At 36.3% G+C, this 19,477-nt stretch overlaps 1 protein-coding gene across 2 annotated transcripts in view; it reads left to right on the top strand.

Annotated features, from left to right (window-relative positions):
- C6 (complement C6) overlaps positions 1–19,477 on the top strand; it is a 77,197-nt gene that overhangs the window by 43,312 nt on the left and 14,408 nt on the right. For both annotated transcript variants that reach the window (XM_078017909.1, XM_078017913.1), the window contains exons 9-14: positions 1,849–1,971; positions 11,385–11,551; positions 12,893–13,118; positions 14,395–14,566; positions 14,818–14,929; positions 18,607–18,739. In XM_078017909.1, coding sequence (XP_077874035.1) covers positions 1,849–1,971; positions 11,385–11,551; positions 12,893–13,118; positions 14,395–14,566; positions 14,818–14,929; positions 18,607–18,739 — 933 coding nt within the window. The remainder of the gene's footprint in view (positions 1–1,848; positions 1,972–11,384; positions 11,552–12,892; positions 13,119–14,394; positions 14,567–14,817; positions 14,930–18,606; positions 18,740–19,477) is intronic.

The following is a 19,477-nucleotide window of genomic DNA, read 5'->3' as shown; positions in this document are numbered from 1 at the left end:
TGGAAGCTCCTTGGTTAATTAGTAGATAGAAACCAGGCAGCAATGACAGGACATATGATGGGGAAGAAAAAGCTTGTGCAGAAATTTATTGATAAAAACCTAAAGAAAGGAACTGTGTGTTATGAAACTAAATTCCTAGCGTGTCCCAAGGATTTTGCTGATCCGCTTATAAAACAGTGCTACCACCAAGAAAAGGGAACTGTATTTATTTAGCCAGCTTCAAATAGTCATCTTTTTTGCTAGCATTGAACAGGCCAGGTAAACACGAGGGCTCCAAGCTAATAATTTTTTACTCCCAACTAGTAACACATCTCTTCAAATATGTCAAACTGTCAAAAAAGAAAAGACCTGTGAAGAAAGCAGATCTAATTCACAATACCCAGCCTTATTTCTCAGAGATCTGTGCCTTCAGGTTTGCATGCCCCCTCATGCCCAGCTGGTGCCTCAATCTTTAAAAGTGCTCTTCCCTGTTAATTATAACCTACAACCCTAAATATCAGTATTTGAAAAAAAAATATGTTGCTTTAAGGTGCTTAAAATCTGATAGTAACAGTGATAACTCTCATGAACTTGTTTTTTGTAAGTCAACTTTCAACTAAATAAAAAACCTGGATTCTAATTTTGATATTTCTGGCAGTGAGTCAGGAAGATTGGAGAGCTGTTTTAAGAAAAAGACAGGCTTTAAGGTCCTGGGCAACGGTGAATAGAAACAGGGAGAAGCTAACACAGCCCTATGGCGTGGGCTACAGTGTTCTCATAGATGCTTCCTAAGGTCAGTGTTGCAGCAGGAGGTGCAGGAACTCAATCATGGATTCCCTTCAAATTAGCCCAGAGAAGTGGGAACCACTAGGTGTATAAATGTGCTCAATCTGTTTCCTTGCACTGTATTCTACTCATACGTGGTATTGAGGTCACTGAGAATGACCACAGACATTGCAGTGGGAGTGATTCAGATGGCAAAATATTCAATGGATGAGGACTGGGAGTTTGGAAAAGGACAAAAACAATGAGAATTAAAGGCTCCATATAACCCAAGCCTTAGAGCATCAAGGATTTTGCAAGACTTATAAGACTGTAAAAAGTCATCCAGTAAAAGCAACTTTAAGAAACTAGGGAGTTGTCAATCCCAGATCCCACAACTAAAGGGGTGGAAATAAGGCAGTGTCGATCTCCCGCAGAGACAGCAGGGAAACAGGATGGAATACAGGCTTGAATTCAGGAGAGCCAGGGAGGAGATGAAGAGTTCATAGTTCAGGGAGTCAGAATTTCTGAGATTAAAACAAGAAATGTTGGGAGGTAGGAAAGAGTGAAAAGCTGAGTCCTGGAGAGGACGCATAGAAGATGAAAATGCGTGTTCAGGGAAGGAGAGATGTTCGGCATTTACATTTTAGGTCATGTACAGGTGAAATACGCTTAGGTCTCATGGAATAAGCTGTGACCCAGAAAGCAGGCCTTATAGTGGGGTTCAGAACAGAGCATGTCTAAATCTCTTGATTTTCAGGGCTACTCAATGGCCATGTGCAGAAGAAAAGATAGGCTTTAAGGTCCTGGGCAACAGTGAATGGAAACAGGGAGAAGCTAACACAAACCTATGGGGTGGGCTACAGTGTTCTCATAGATGCTTCCTAAGGTCAGTGTTGCAGCAAGAGATGCAGGAACTCAAAGACACGCTTTCTCTTCATCATCTCTGGTCCTATGCAAATCTGAATCAGTGTAAAACACTGTCTACTGGAATTAAGGACAGAGGCTTAGAGTGTCTCGCTCCAAAAGGGACCAGAGTTTCATGTTCCTCCTCTGAATCCTCAATGGCACAGTCTAAGTGGGTTTTGTTTGTATTCCATTTTCTAGGGTTAACAGAGGAAGAAATCCGAAACTGTATCCATATTGAAAAGAAGAAGCGTATTCTTTTTGTTAAGAAAACAAAAGTAGAGAAGAAATGTACTACTAACAAGCTGTCAGAAAGATATGAAGGTAATGGTCCTTTCTTAGCCACTTGTCCAGTGTGTCCTGGGACTGCCTGTAACTTAAGTAGCATATTGCATATGACTGTGCTATCTTTAACATTTAACATTTCATTCACCTGCCTCACAGCCCTGTGTGTGACAGGGGAAAGGTGCAAATAGAATAACGTTAGCACTACTTAAAATATTTTCAAGTAGTGGCTAAAGTTTTCTTTATCTAATTCTTAAGCTGTTAAATTTGGGTGGAGAGGTACCGGAGATTGAACTCAAGTGACACTTGACTACTGAGTCACATCCCAGTCCTATTTTGTATTTTATTTAGAGACAGGGTCTCACTGAGTTGCTAAGGGCCTCACTAAGTTGCTGAGACTGGTTTTGAACTCACACTCCTCTTGCCTCAGCCTCCTGAGCTGCTGGGATTGCACCTGGCTAAAGCTGTTTAATTTAATGAACAATTTCTAAGTATCCCCATGGGTAGAATTCAGTATGAAGCTTTGTAAGGCGAAGGAGTAAGATCTGGACATTCTTATTAAGAAACTTACAGAGTAAGGATATATATAAATAACCATTAAAAATAGACTGATAAATGTTTAGAAAAGGTATTTTTTTAAAGGCTATGAAAGTACATTGGGCTGAAAAAGATGGGCAGATGGTCTTGTGACAAGAACTATTTGGGAGCCATGCATTGAAGGCAGAAGTTGACTTTGGCAAATGAAAAGGAAGAGAAAGAAAATCCAGGCCAACCTTTCAAAGAAAAAAGACACTAGTCAGGTTTTGCAGAATGATCTTCCTCTTTCCCAGTGTTTTGGCTACTGCCCTCTTACATCCTAATCCCCAACCCAGATTTCTCTTCTGAGCTCCAGACACCAGCTGTTTACCAAGCAAATCTACATGAACATCAGTGTGTTCTTTCCCTTCTCAAGCTGTTCTCATCACTATCTAGTGTTGCCTTAGTTTCACAGCCTATAGGGATTATTGTGAAGACTTAACAGTACGACTAGCATAGGAACCAGCAAAGTGTGCCTACCTCTTTTCCCCTCTCCTTCAACATTCCCAGGCTTGAGGCATGGTGGTGCCATCCACCAGGTCAACCAAGCCAGGAATCTGGGAATCGCCTTTGATATTTTTCCTTCTTTCTAACCCCCATATTTAATAAGTAACCATGTATAATCAGTTCTGTCTCCTGAATACCTCTCAAAGTGTCCTCTTCTCTTTAATTCCATGTACATAACTCCGTTCATTATATCCAACCTGGACTATCACAAAAGTCTCTAAAACTGGTCTCCTTGTTCTGAGTATTCCCTTCTTGCAGTCTATTCTGCACATTTTTGTGAGAGGGATTTTCTCCAAGACAAATCTTATTCATGAAATCCTTATGCTTTAAATATGTCATGGTCCCTTATAGCCTCAAGGATAAGCCCGCACATCTCTCTGCATAGCTCAACTTTATGTCATCTCCTAAACACGTCATGCTCTGGGCTATGCCTTGCCTCTATAAATAACTCTTTACTCTGTGCACAATTTTCTTATTCTCTTACTTTGCCTGACTGCCACTCATTTGTTCAGAACAAAGGAAAGGAAACAGGATCACAGAAACTCCTAGATTTGAAACTTACACTCTCATAAGGAATATGAGAGAAAAATAAAAATGTAATATTTATCACCAAAATAATAAATATATTATACTAAATACATAGAAATTTGGCTTGATTATAAGTATAATGAGAAGAACTGTATTAACAATTACATTTGCATTCTAGCAAAACAAAAAGGAAAGAAAATGAAGGCAAAAAGAAACAACATACAAAACAGACAAGTAATTTAGTAATATAAATCAAAGAATGGATACAGATTCTTTACTAGCTTATCATGAAATAGAATATTTTAATAAGAACATGAATTCGATAAGTCAAAAGCTCAAAGATAAAAATTTAAATGTGCAAATTAAAGGAAAAAGAAGACTTCAAAGTCAAGGTAAAAACATTGAGCAGCATTACCGTTATCATTATAAATAAATTAGACACTGAATGGACAAAACATAATAGTCTGAATATAAAATTAATAAAGTTAAACACATGTAAGAATTATCTAAAGAAATCACAATAAATACAGAAAAAAATCAGTTATTATTAAAGAAAATCTAATGAAAATAGAATGAATGACAAACCATGTAAGTTCATGTACAAATATGTAACAAATCCTACTAATGTGTGTAATTATAATGCACCAATAAAATTTTTTAATTTAAAAAAATAAAAATATTAAAACATGCACACAACAATAATAGCAGCGTTTTGTAAGAATCTATCCTGGGTGACACACACCGATAATCCCACCTACTTGGGAGGCTGAGGTGGGAGGATCAGAAGTTCAGTGCCAGCTTCAGCAACTTAACAAGATCCTGTTTCAAAACAAAAAATAAACAAAAGGCCTATAGCTCTACAGTAGAGTACCTTGGATTCAATCACAAGTACCATAAAATAAGAGTCTTCAAAATAAATGAATAAATTTTATATGTATAATTATGTCAGAGTTAATCCCCAATATTATGTATAACTATAAGACACTAATAAAAACATTGAAAAGACATATGGTTTACGTATGCAACTTCAAGGGAAAAGAAAACTGATTTTTTTTTTTTTTACTAAATCCAAAGATTTAGAAAATGAATTCTACAAGTATCTCAGTTGAAAAACACAAGTTTTATACACAACAATGACAAAACCTGGTTGTCCTAGATTTCTCCTAACAACATTCTGCGTAACAAGCTATTGGAGAAATCCCACAGATTTCTGAACAGGGGAAAGAAATGCCTTCATATAGAAAAATAACAGGAAGATGTTATCAAAACATGAAAGAATTCTGGTGATATACATTCTTGAGTACTTACTGAAAAAAAAACTACTCAAAATCATGTCACAAAGAGAAAAATGAAAAAGAACAATTGGAATAATTCACATGTTCAGATAGGGCTTTTTTATAAAGTGGAACTTAAAGTCTTTCTCAAATGCCCATTTCTTCTCAGTAATAAAAAATATAAAAATGCCAATGTAATGTAACACAGTTATTCAGTGTTTCATTTTTCAATTTTCAGTCAAATGTAAGATTCCCTCACCTTTCTCCTTTGATGTTTCTCAAGGATATTCTGTGTGTGTGTTTATGTGTGTGTACATGTGCATGCATGTGTATGTGTGTACATTTGTAAATGCATTGGGGGAAGGGTATCCTAGCATCAGAGGAAAAATGAAACCTTTGTTAGCACAAAGCCCTTTTGTCTTTGCTGCCCTCAGCTGATCTATTATTTGCCTACCTTGGTCCTCATCATTAGACACTGGCACCCACCACAAATGCTAATGGTCCTGCCATACCCTTTGAATCTTCTTCACATCAACCAACATCATGCCCCCTTGTCTAAAACCCTCTCTCAAGATTTCCTCATCTTCTTTAAGATTTAGGCAACTCCTAACTCTTTCCTGAACACATAATAGCAAACTGTGAGTGCCTTTAAAGCAACTCAGGGGACCATTTGCTTGGGCACCATGTGGGATATAAATATTCTCTACAAGTGTCACCATTCTCATTCTACACATAGAGAAGATTTAGATACAAACGACTATGCATTGCTATCAAATTTCTCTTGTATTACCATCTCCCAAGACTGCTCAGTGCAATAGAATCCCAGGTCTGAGCTAAGAATTTCGTCACGTCTAAATTTTCATTATACCACATCTAACATTCTCCATTTTCCCTTCCACTCAAAAATCTATTTTTTTTCCTTTTGAGAAAGAAAGGGGTTCTTATGTCATTGTTCATTTTTTCATTCTATGATTGGTATTATAAATTCTATGGTTTGAATCCTAGCAGGTTTGGCTCTTGGTATTTAAGTTAAAGTTTTAAGAATTCCAAGAATTCTTTTCTCTTTCAACAGCCTGGTTCTTGACTTTGAAAACCATGGCCTTCAGGTCTATAATTTCTGCTAGATTCAAAAGTGTACTTGAGAGTTCAGAAGAAAGGTTTTTTATTCTTTTTTTTCTTCTCTATTTTGAGGCTGTACTGTTGAAAAACCCACGATGTGGCTTTAACTATGAGAGGAATGGCAGAGATAGAGCTTAAAAACACATGGAAAGCTTATTGACAATAAGACTGGGATCCTAATTAGAATAATATGTACTTCATGTTAGTATAAATATGTCAAATTATACTCTACTGTCATGTATAACAAAAAAGAACAAAAAATAAATAAATAAATTCCTGAAGACCAAAAAAATTAAGGAAACAGACAAAAGTTAATACCAAGACTTTAATCCAATAAATAAAAAAAGAATTTAGGAGTGAAGAAACAGTGGGCAAACATGAGTCAAGGAAGACTGAGTCATTTAATAGATAAAACTAACATAAAGTAAGGGGAATGAGGATTTTGTTTTTCTGAATTGCTTAAATATTTAATATGCTCAAAATGCAATATTTATTTCAAAACAAACAAGTCTATAAATTATTAACTTATCAGGCAGTCCAAGGAGCCATTCTGATTACCACCTGTTGTTATTCATGATTAAAGTAGCTACACTTCTGTTTAATCTCACTGCAACCCCTATTCACAGTATCATAGCACTCAATGCACTGTTTACTTCCTATTTCCTTCGTTAAGATGTGAACAAATTTAGGACAGTGATATAGTCCTTATGTCCACCATGCCTAACACAATATGAATGTTTAATAAATGTATTTATTTTTATTGTTGGATACAGAATGGTGGGATTCGTTATGCCAAACTTGTATGTGCACATAACGTGATTTGATCAATCTCATCTCCCATTAATCAATGTATTTCTATAAACATGAAAAATTGAAAGAAATGATGCACGAATGATCAACATTTAGTAAGTTCCTATTATGTTCCAGGCTCCACTCTAATTGCTTTGTGTGTGTGAACTTTTCATCCTCTTAGTGACCCCAGGAGACTGCTTCAGTTATTACCTTATAGATGAGGAAACAGAAGCACAGAGAGGCAAAGGTTGAATACATAAGTGAATAAGTGAATATTTCTATTTTTTTAGAGCATAAATTTGTGAAATAAATCAAGGAAAGCAGTTTTTTCTGTTTTAAGCAGGACTGGGGGCTGGGGTTGTGGCTCAGCAGTAGAACACTCGCCTAGCACATGCAAGGTCCTGGGATCAATCCTGGGCACCACATAAAAATAAATAAGTAAAATAAAGGTATTGTGTCCAACTACCACTAAAAAATAAATATTTTTTAAAAAAGCAGGACTGTATGCCTTGGTTAAATATTTGGACTTAATCCTATTTAAATATTCTCACTATAACACTTAGGATCTTCAGGATGGTAATAGGTGTTAAGTGGGAAAAGGGAGTTGTTGCATCTTTAAATTTGAAAACTCCCAGTGTAAAAAATAGTTAAAGAGAATTCATCTAAGTTTTTAAAATCATGAAGAACACTATCATTTTCTTTTTTCAATAAGCCTATATGGTATGCAGTTACCACACCCCCTCTCCCCCAAAAAAGGCCTTACCAAGAAATTTAGATTTAGTATTGGGCCAAACACTCTGGTGAATTCAGTAGAAAAACAGTAAAAATTACTAAGTATGGAAGTAAACTCTCCTTTACAGATTATTTCTAGCTGTGATGGATTAAGTACATTGCATTTCTATTAAATTTACAAGACAGACTATATAAATTCAAATTTTGGCTCCACTATTGATTAACAATGTAACCAACATCAAGACCCTTCTTTGCTTTGCTTTGGGTTTTTGACATATAAAATGAAACTAATATTATTTATTTAATGTATGTTTCATGAGAACTTAACAGTCTATATAAAATGATAAGAATAAAGCCTGTCTTGTACTAAATACTGAGCTCGTATAAGTTATCCTTTGGCAGTTGTCTAGGTGACATATAGTAAAGTCATGTAATGTAGGGAAATAGTAGAAATTTAGAAATAGGCAAACATATCAAGTAAGCCTGTCATGAAAGAAGATATTCAAAGAGCAAACATGAAAAGAACATATCAGGAGTTGAAGTAAATTTAAATCCCATAAGATACTACCTCATACAAATGGTGAAATTTTTAATTTTTGTTTTGGCTTTTGCTGAAATTTTTAAAATATTTTCATGTTTTTATTGGTACATTATAATTATTCATAATAGTGGGATTCAGCATGGCATATTCATACCTGCACATAACATAAATTTATCAGTCTCACTCACCAGTCCCTCCCCTTTCTCTTCTCCCCTCCTCCCTCCTGAACCTCTTGCTCTACTCTATTGATCTCCCTTCTATTATTATTATTATTATTATTAAGTAGTGCATTAAATTTATATATATACATATATATATATGTATATATATATATATATGGAGTGGTATATTTGTACATAGGCATAGCATAATTTAGTAGATTTTGTTCCTTGGTACTTCCTCATGTCCCTCCCTTTCAGGTAAAAAATTTTAAATTGACAAATTTTGACAGAGTATGGAACCAATCACCAAAACTGCGGATAGAAATTTAAATTGATGAAACTATTTGGACACTGGAAGTGCTTACTGAAGTGGTATTTTTTATATATATAGACATAGCTATCAATAAACATTTTATATATCATATATATATAATATTTATTGATAGCTATGTCTGTTTCTACACATGAATATATGTATATATAATGTATGTATTAATAATCTAGCAATTATACTGCTGTTTGTTCCCAATAGAAACATGGACAAATATGCTAAAAAAGTAATGTACAAAAATATGCACAGTAACATTTTCGAATGTTAGTTTGAATACATATATGACTGGGTACAACTCAAATATCTGATCAAAAACTGGATATGACTCAAGTGTCTATATCAAGAATAAAATGGACAGGGATATGAATTAATGAATGCTACACACAATGTAGACAAATCCCACAAACATAAGTCTGAGTGAAAAAAAACCATCACAACAAAGTTCACATTTTATTCCTTTTCATTTGAAATTCAGAAATAGGCAAAACTAATATACAAGGATAGTGAAGCTGTGGGAAGCTGTGGGTTGGATTTGAGAATGAAATAACAGTGGACAGAAGCCATCAAGGAGACTTTGAGGGTGCTGCTGGTGCTCTTGGTTAATGTGGGCAATGACTACGAGGGCATGTTCACTTTTAAAAAATTAATTGAGTTGCATACTTACGATGGTGTGCTTTTATGTGTGAAAATTATACTTCAGTAGAAAAGTTTACTTAAATATATGAGAGGCAATACTAGACTAGAATCAGGACTACTTTGAAAACTGAATTGATAGAGAGGTATGGGGATGAGAAAACACCATCTACGGAGCCTGGTTTTCAACTTGTTGGAATGAGAGGACACTGCAAAATTAGGCACAGGCATAATAGTTTTCAAACTGGTGCGTCAGTCTCCACGGCTACCCAGTGGGCACAGTACTGCTAATGTACCCGAATCCTCTCCCTTCCCCATCACAAAACCTTTTATTGATTCTAGAGAATGCAGTGGTTTTGAAGCCTAGAGAGTAAACCCAGGTTTCTTTATTTTCCATTCAGATCTTCTTAATTCTGCCATTCTTCCTCTTCAAATTTAACTCAGACTGATGCCCATCTGCCTTCTCTTCCGAATATAGCACATGGACCAGATTTGGGCATGTGCCCGTGGTGTCCCAGGCTTTGAAGCCCACCATCTTCATAGCAAGTCTTACCTATGCCCCATGGTCACGACAGTCCCCCTTTCAGAGTCCACCCTCCCTAACTGCCCAAATCAGGGCATTCTTTCACCTTCTTAACTCCAGAATCACGAATTGCTTACACGACTCAGTCATACTTGGCAAAACTATTTGCATTGTTGTTCTTTTGTTATGTTTTATATCTTTTCTTTCCATTTCTCCCTTCCTCCCCTTCCCAACTCCCTCTATAAATGGAGAACTATGAGTCTGTGCTGGACATTTTCTCTTCCAGTTCCTTTAGGTCCACCCAGTTTTCTAGTAGTCTGATGACAATAATAGTATTGCCTCATATGGTCCTTCCCTTCCTCTTTTCCTGCCTTCCTCATCCTTCATTTAAATTTTTCTTTTATAGTTTTGCTAGTGTATTTCTGTACCTATGCTGTCTCCTCGTGGAGGGTCAATATTTTACATTTCTCTCAGTCTTCTGGCATATGGCAACTTCTCAACAACTTCTTGTTAATGTCATTTACCCCAAATCAATAGCATATTGAGGAAAAAGCATACACAGCAACACAGATTTGTCCATTTCTAGCTCTAAATTTTTTCACTTAAGCAATTGGACTCCAAACTTTTCAAATCCAAAAAATTGTAGAAAGTTATTTTAAAGTAATACACCTAATACATGTATGGATATGTATACTTACTAACAAGTTGTATAAATTTATTATTCTAAAAATACAGTATGCCCAAAATATGCAAATGTATAAAAAGGTTACAGAAGACAGTTTAGATGAAATAAACAGAATTTTTTGTTGTTTTCCCTACAGTGGTGGCTACTTATGCTTAGACCAAGTCTTCCTATTAACAAGAAAGCACTATTTCATATAACTCCTTGAAATTTTGACATGAACACAAGAAGTTTTCATTTGATACTTGTTCTCACTGTAATTGCCTACTACTCAGATCCTATCCATATTGTTAAAATTGTCATTAGTTAATGGGAATTAATTTGAAATTTGTATTAAATATCTGTGCTGTGTAGTTCCTCTAAAGAAACAGTGTCAACACTGTTTCAAACTCACTACTCACGGTGAGTTTGAACAGTTTTATTCACAAAATTTCCTTTTCCAGTATTTTTTTAAATTTTTTTCCTTTTACATACAATGCTTTTAAGTTTAAAGTTTAAGTTTAAAGGCATTCTATCATTTTGTATCTGCAATTGAAAGTTTCCAATGTGGGAGGTAATTGATCAAATACCAGAGCTATGTGGTTATGTTATTTTAGGGGCCCATGTCTGTAAATCAAAAGCTGGAGGGTTGGCATCAAACCATAAAGGGAAAAGTACTCAAGAACTCTGTCGTATTTGCATGCCAGTAATGCCTCTCCCTAAACATGTGTTCCAGGACAAATTATTTTCAGTTTCAATATATACATTTAAACTAATAGCTACTAATGTCTACTGCTCAGGGTTGTTGTGAGAATTATATACCACAATGTGTAGGAAGTCCCTGGCAGATGCCATATGCTCAATAAGTAAGTGGTAGTGTTTGCACTGTTATTATCATGTCTCTATTGAAGTCTCTGTGGGAATGAGAATTGTTCTCTTGTTTTTCCACTTAGCTTTTCTTATTGGAGATGCTTGACTATACCATCTACTTCTCTGTCCTGTGCAAATTGACATTTCTTTAAAGAATAAATTTTCAATACAATTAAATGGATAATTTTCTTGAACACCTTGTAGGTTCATTTTTGCAGGGAGCAGAAAAGTCCATATCTTTGGTCCGAGGTGGAAGGAGCAAGTATTCAGCAGCTTTGGCCTGGGAGAAAGGGACCTCAGGTCCAGAGGAAAAAGTATTTTCTGAGTGGTTGGAATCAGTGAAGGAAAATCCTGTTGTGATTGACTTTGAGGTAAGATTAAAATGCATTGAAGGTAAGAGAGCTAAAGTAGTTCTCTAGCAATCAAATTTTACATTGTGCAATTCTTTTTCCATTTTCTTTTCAGATGATAAGGAAAATGTATTTCTTTAATATGTATGCACAATATGCTTTTTTAAAAAATGCACATCTAGTGCTTTTGCTATTCAAACAAGAATTCTGGTACAGTATTTAGAATTCCTAGCATCTATGAAACACTGGAAAAGGAAATTTTGTGAATAAAACTGTTCAAACTCACCATGAGTAGTACTCTTCATCTCACCCATGCATAAAATATATTTAGTTTCTATATCTTTCTGGCAACTCTTCATTTGATGAGCACTTATAAATCTTTATTTATAATGATGTGGGATAAATGGGATTTTAGATCCATTTGACTTCCTGTTTCTATCACCATTGATTCAATTTACCAGTTTTGTATTTGCTGTAATTACATTAAAAGTTGATTTTTGTTATTTATGGAGTACTTTGCCCACATACCAGTCATATTCCATTTAGAATCAGTTTTGCATTTAACAACCACATTTTAAAAGGCCTCCAAAGAGGCTATTATGCTTACTTCATTTAAATGAAGATAAAGGAATTCAATTATTATGAAAATGGAGCCATTTACATGCAGCATGAAAACATATTGAGCTCCAAAGGTTTTGGTGGAAAAATGAGGCACGGCTACCCATCTGGGCACTTTTTAGTCATACAGCACCTTAAATGGCCATTTCTTTGGGATTTTAAAATGCTAATAAAATTAAAATAAGCACTGCCTTTCTTTTATTGTTGTTAGCTTCCTTATTTGTTACTGTAATTTTTCTATCCATCCCACTGGCAAGTTCCTCTCTTCATTTTCTCCTATTCCACATTTTCTCTTCTGGCTCCACCAAAAGCCAGTACTGTCCTTACCAGTACAGAGAACAAGAAAAGTAGTCTTCAGCAGCCTCTCTAGATTTTTTTTGCATGAATCAAACTTGATGAGGTTTCAGCAGAGCATTTGTGTGCTACATAGCCCTTGGTCAACCATCTCAGGACTTTGATCCTTAATGAATAACATGATGCAAGTCCAAGTAAGCAATGTGTCACATATGACTTCCTCCACAGTAGAAGTGCAGGGAAGATGAGTTTCAGGTAGTTCACACCTGCCCTCAGGTAGAGGGCCTTTCTCTACTGGCTTAATGGGCAGCTCTTGTAGATTTTACTACAATACCTTTGAAGTCAGGATTTTCTCAGACCTTGCCTCTCATTCCATGAGAACTGGACAGTGATGGCAGTGTATTGTCAGATGGCATGTGACTAGATCTCCTCTCTCTTGGCTCTTCCTAGCTTGCTCCCATTATGGACTTAGTAAGAAACATTCCCTGTGCAGTGACTAAACGGAACAACCTCAGGAAAGCTTTTCAAGAATACACAGCCAAGTTTGACCCTTGCCAGTGTGCTCCATGCCCTAATAATGGCCGTCCCGTGCTCTCAGGGACCGAATGTCTGTGTGTGTGTCGGAGTGGCACCTATGGCAAGAACTGTGAGATACGGTCTCCAGATTATAAATCTAGTAAGTATCAGTAATTGATTGTGGGGTAAGCACCTTTTCCCCTCCAAAAGATATTCTAGGTTGGCCAATTAAGACAATTTTTCTAGCAAACTCCACCTTTTATAAATGCATAAAGAAAATAAGCCTTCAAAAAAATTAAGACTCTAAAGTCAAATGACTTCATATTAGTCTCAGCTACAACCTACCAGTTATGTGATGCTGGAAAATCTCCATGACATAATCTGTTCATCCATCAAATGAGGATAATCCTAGTATGTGTCCAAGCATTAAAATGTACTTATTTGTTTATTTGTGATTTATTATACATAACATAATACCTGTAACATTAAATAAATAAGAAGTAAAGAATTATAAAAATATGATAGTATTATCATAAACCTCTAATGTATCATAATATAAGAGGATGACATTGCAATATGGGATAGATTAAGTCACAACCAAAGTTTTCATTCAGAGCTAAGTAATGTTCAAAATTACCCCAAATTCTCCTTAGAAAGAGAATAATGCATGGGATTAAGAACATATCCTACTATCTTTGAAAAATAATTTGATATATATTCTATTCAGAAAATGTCCGTGTTTGTACATATACACATGTGTGTATCTATACATGCATATATATATTTACTCATCAGCTTTTTTGCTGCTGTGGCTGAAGGATCTGACCAAAATAACTGTAGAGGAGGAATAATTTATTTGAGGGCTCATGGTTTCAGAGGTCTTAGTCCACAGAAGGCCTCCATTTTCTGGGGCTCAAGATGAGGCTGACCATCATGGTGGAGTGTGTGGCAGAAGGAAGCAGTTCATATCATGGTGATCAAGAAGCAGAGAGTGAGAGTCTGCCCATCAGATAGAAATATATACTCCAAAGCCACTCAGCAATTCCCATCTCCTCTAGCCACACCCTGCCACTTCAGTTAATCCCACCAGGAATAGGCTAATAGTTATAGGCTAAGGCTATAACTCAGTCATTTCTCCTCCAAACCTTCTTACATTGTCTCACACCTGAGCTTTGGGGGGATACCATACATATCTAAACCATAACATTTATAGTGAAAATGATCCATAATTAATAAAATGATCTGCCATTTTATTAAGACCTATGGGATCAGGAATAGAAAATCAGGCCTTGTATCAGATCCCTGTCAGCAACTATTTCTTTTAATCCTTATTAGGATCCTGTAATATTCCACAAAGCAGGTCAGGCTGGCCTTTCTTCAAGGCGCAAATTCTCTCTGAGGCACCATGATGACAGGGGGGCTTTCCTTTCTTCCAGGTGCAGTGGATGGAAACTGGGGCTGCTGGTCTTCCTGGAGCATGTGCAATCCCACTTATAAGAGATCAAGAACCCGAGAGTGCAATAACCCTGCTCCTCAGCAGGGAGGAAGGGGCTGCGAGGGAGAGGGGCGTCAAGAGGAGGACTGCACATTTTCAATAATGGAAAATATGTAAGCTTGGGTAAAAGGAAAGAGGAAAGTGGAGTCATTTCCTTCACTAACACAGTTTGGATATTGATTATTCTGCTGCTAAGTAAAGAAATCATTCGAATTTTATCTATGTCAACACAACTTATTAGTGAAGCATTGAATCTGCTGTTACCCTTGTCTCTGAGTCATATTTTCCATTCAATCTGCATCCGTGTATGTAATCAGTGTCTAAATATATGTGAACATACACACACGTTGTTTTCCCCTTTTAGTGGGCAGCCGTGTATCAGCGATGATGAAGAAATTAAAGAGGTCGATCTTCCTGAGCTAGAAGTAGACTCTGGATGTCGTCAGCCAGTTCTTCCAGAAAATGGATTTATCTGGGTAAGTATCTTGACCTTCAGTTTGTTTTGAAGTTAAAAAAACAAAAACAAAAACAAACTTGAAAAATGTGTATTTTCTTTTAAGTGGAGTTATTATTTTTCAATTTCAATAATCTTTGTAATATTTTTATGTAATCAAAGTAATATTTAGAATGCTTGACCACTCTTTCATCTTGAACTCACTGAAGATGTCTTCATACCTGTTGATTTGATCAAAGGACAGTAGGTTGCTTGTGTTCCTTGGTACCTCTTAGTCAAATGATAATGGTATATTTGTTGAATAGAGAATGGAACTCCTGCATAATATAGGTTTGGATGACTTGTAACAATCTTCAGCTAAGTCTGGTTGTTTATTTCTGAGTTTGAGAAAAAATAATGCCTTCATTTAAGGTATGTCATCAAAAAAGATAAACTAGAGTTAGCCATAATCTATCATAGGAGTCCCTGTGTCTGTACTGTCTGATAAGGTGAGGAATCTGTAGAATCCTGAAGCAGTCAATACCATTGTAATGTACCTTTTAATTTAATCTGTTTTTATTAAGCCACAAAATGGTTTTATGCTTTTTCTGAAAATCAAATGCAGTCCTCAAACAGTCTGGCTTTAGATGTAAATCTTTCAGTAGATACATAATACTTAAAATTGATCACAGAAGGCATGGTCCCTATTCATTTTACATTTCTTAAACCTTTAAATTAGTGTTTTTCTAATTTTATCACATTTATGATTAAAGATCAATAACCCTTGATTCTCCAAGCCTAGCACATAAATATCCATGGGCTATAGGGTGAGCTAATGTGTCTTTCCTGGTCACTTATGTTCTGTCTATGTGCAAAGTATCATGCCTGAAGATTTTAAGAGGAGGAAAATTATTGGAGGGAGGTAATTTTAGCTAGTGTTTATTCTAGAACAGAGGTTCTCAAATTCACCAAAGCACTGAAGAGCTTGTTAGGTCACTGCCCCTTTCCCACAGTTTCTCATTCAGTAGGTCTTGAGTGAAGCCCAAGTTTCCATATCAAACACAGTACTGATGCTGCTAGGTCAGGAAGTCTCACCTTGAGAATTAATCCATTAGAACAGGGGCCAGCAAACTATGCTCTAATGACCAATCTGGCCTATACTTTTTAAAAATAAAGTACTATTAGAACACAGTCACATTTACTTATTTATATACTGTCTATGACTACTTTCACACAATAATGGCAGAGGTGAATACTTGTGACAGACACGTTATGGCTTGCAACTGACTATCCAGCTCTGTATAGAAAAGGTTTGCTGGTCCTGCTCTAAAACAGTATTGTCAAAATTACATTTGATCAGCTCCAACTACCTAAATAACTTTCAATCCATTATAGCTTCACAGAAAAAAAAATGTTAAAACTGTTGACATCCTAAGTTTAAAAACATGCAGAGTCTCTAAACTGTAATTTATGATTCTTATGACTCCATTATAAAATTAAACGTTATGTGTCTTAGTCAATTTTCTGTTGATATACCAGAATACTAAGAACTGAGTAATTTATAAAGAAAAGATACTTATTTAACTCACAATTCTGGAAGTTGGCAAGTTCAAAATTATGGCACCAACACTAATGAGGGCTTAGTGCTGTATCATAAGGTCACAACACAGATGAAGGGCAAGTGAGCATTCTGAGTCACAGAGGAAGGATGGAGCAGAACTTATCTTTTCATCAGGATAATGGCATTAATCTATTCATAAGGGTGACCAGCCCTCATGACCTAATTGTCTCTTTATACTGTCACAATGACACTTAAATATTCAACATGAGTTTAGAAGGGGACCACTCAAACCACAGCAGTATGTTTTTATTTTCATTAATAAATTCACTCCTTGTTTTATTATAAAGGTTTGATCTCTATCTGCTAACAGTTTTTACTCAAAAGTAACACAACCTTACTTTTTCCTAATGAGCACTTTTTGGATTTCCTAGTAGGAAGATGTCAGGGGCCACCCTGAACAGGAGCTATGCACACATCTTTAAGTCCTCAGCAAAGAGGTTTGCACTCTGCAATGCAAGTGAACTTTACCTCTGCTCCAATAAGAAAGGTGCAGCTCTGGGAGTGGGCATCACCAGATGGGGTTGAGTTACACCCACCTGTTTGTTGTAATTCTACCTTTTGCCGTTTTTTTGTTTGTTTGTTTGTTTTGTTTGGATAGAATGTTCCATGGATTAGCTCTCCTCGTTAATAAAACCCACGTTGGAGGCATGCTCCCTCCCTTTCTTGCCTGCCTTGCCTCCTTCATGGGAACTGGGTCAGAGGGACTGTCACAGAACCCAGATAAAAAGGTATTTCTCTGTCTCTGTGTCATTAATTCATGCCAGCCTAGTTCTCCTGAGTGACCCTGGCTGATTTAGTCACGTGTCACAACAGGAAAATGGTCCTCGAATGGATTCAGAGACAGACACACCTAACTCCAAGTTACAATAATCATGTTATTACGCATGGGGACATCTGTTCAGTGATCAAGACAAGTCCTATTCCTATAGGCAAGTGACAGTGACTTTAGATAAAGTTTTCTTGTTTAGTCAGTCTAGCAGATGTGTGGTTTAAGCTTAATGGTTACAACATACACATGTAGATAATAGCTTTGTAAGAGAAATGGAAACAACAAATGTTCAAGAAGATCATTTATTTTAGGAGAAATTTATGAAAAAAAATAGTGTGCAGTCTTTGAATAAGACACTGAAATCATTAATCCTATTCATCATCCCGTTTTGCTTGGAAACAAAGACAGACCTGCAATAATCGACAGTAGGACAGCTTTATATATCCAGGAAACTAGGACTCTTCCAGGGGACAAGTTAAATCATGTGCCCAAGTAATAGTAAACATCGACAACTGAGCCTTCACCTCCCTTCAGAACCCCAACCGCAGTTCTCAGAGAATAACTGACCAGGCAGTTCCTGGCACTCTCCCGCCTCTTAGTAAAGGGAGAGGATGTCGCATTACAAGTCCCCCCAGGAGGGATAGTGGTTGCATAGTTTCAAAGTTATTAAGGCCTGGGTAAGTATTTGGGAGACAGAGATCTGTAGAGTTGCCACCAAGTGTCAACATGGGGCTTATAAATGTGATAAACCTTATAAAACAGAGCTCTGTCGGTTGCCCCCAGCATTGAAAGGATGATATACCACAAGCTGTGGAAACCAAGGCAGTTTTCACAGAGGACGTTCTATTTTAGTTGATTCTTGAGAGACAGGAAAAAAGGTGTTTAGTGGAGAGAGAGGGGCAACTGAAGAAAGAGAGGCACAGATGAGAATTATGTTTGAAGAATGGTAGGTAATTGTGTCTCACTAGCATATAGGTTTTATGGGAAGTGAGGATGATAAAGTAAGTGAAAGTTAATATTCAAAACTTAGAAGTATAAGATCCATTGCCATCTTGAAAATCTTATTCTTCCTTTTTTGGTGGTACTGGTTAAAGATTTTAGTAAGCCCTATCCCTACATGACAGTATTTGTACTTTAATTATCTATTAATTAGAAAAGTATATAATAACAAATGGGTTACTACAAGATGAATAACATTTTTAAATTATATGTAGGTGATGGAATAAATTATTTGTAGGCGATGGAATAGACAGAATTCAGGTTGACCTGAGATGTTTATATATCGTAATTTGTTGAATTAATAATTTGGAGGGTTCTGTTTTAATTCTAGAATGAAAAGAAACTGTACTCAGTTGGGGAAGAAGTTGAGATTTCATGCCTTACTGGATTCAGAGCTGTTGGATACCAGTACTTCAGATGCTTACCAGATGGGACCTGGAGTCAAGGAGATATAGAATGCCAACGTGAGAACTGGCAAACATTTTGTGTGACTACTCTGAATGTGCCCAATATAAATAGAGAAAAATCACACCTTCAGATCAGTATACTTTACTATTTTTTAGTAACTATGGTGAAAAGATTTAGTGAAGCAGTAAATGGAGCTCATTTGCTAAAATTAGATTTCAAAATGTCTCATATTTCAGTTCTTCTGCCCCTGCATATTAGCCTCATGCACCCAAAACTGTGAAGCATGTTCTTAAAAAGAAATACAGGAAGTCTGCAAACCATAGCTAACTGCAGACATCTGTCTTGCCTTGTGTACAAATTGATACAAATTGGTGAGTCCCAAGAAGATGATACTTAGACTCTTTGTGTATCAGAAATGGGATTCCATGTGAGATGCAGTTTTCTCTGGGGCACAGTTCTTGGAGCACACTGACATCCTCTGCTGAGACAGTGAATGAGCTTGTCGGTCCTATGCACAGACATGCTACAGTAAACACTGATATTCAAAAATGCCCAAATGGGGACCCTATGCATTATTATGGGATATGTTGCATCAGAGTTAAGACTAGTGTCAATTATAATGTTCTACCTCTGTGCCACTCAAAACATGGTAACTCACTGTGGGGAAAACCCCAAAAGATAGAAAAGGAAAGGAAATTGTTCTTTGAAAGTAGAAGGTCCCAGTGATGTACTAATGAAAGTTGGATATGTCTGGACTCAGTTCGATAGAAAGCAATCTCAGATACCAGGACTCA

This window comes from Ictidomys tridecemlineatus, chromosome 1 (assembly GCF_052094955.1).
Source record: "Ictidomys tridecemlineatus isolate mIctTri1 chromosome 1, mIctTri1.hap1, whole genome shotgun sequence".
NCBI classification, from domain to species: Eukaryota; Metazoa; Chordata; class Mammalia; order Rodentia; family Sciuridae; genus Ictidomys; species Ictidomys tridecemlineatus.
The sequence above is the reverse complement of the archived record's forward strand: the minus strand, read 5'-3'. Positions and strand labels throughout refer to the sequence as shown.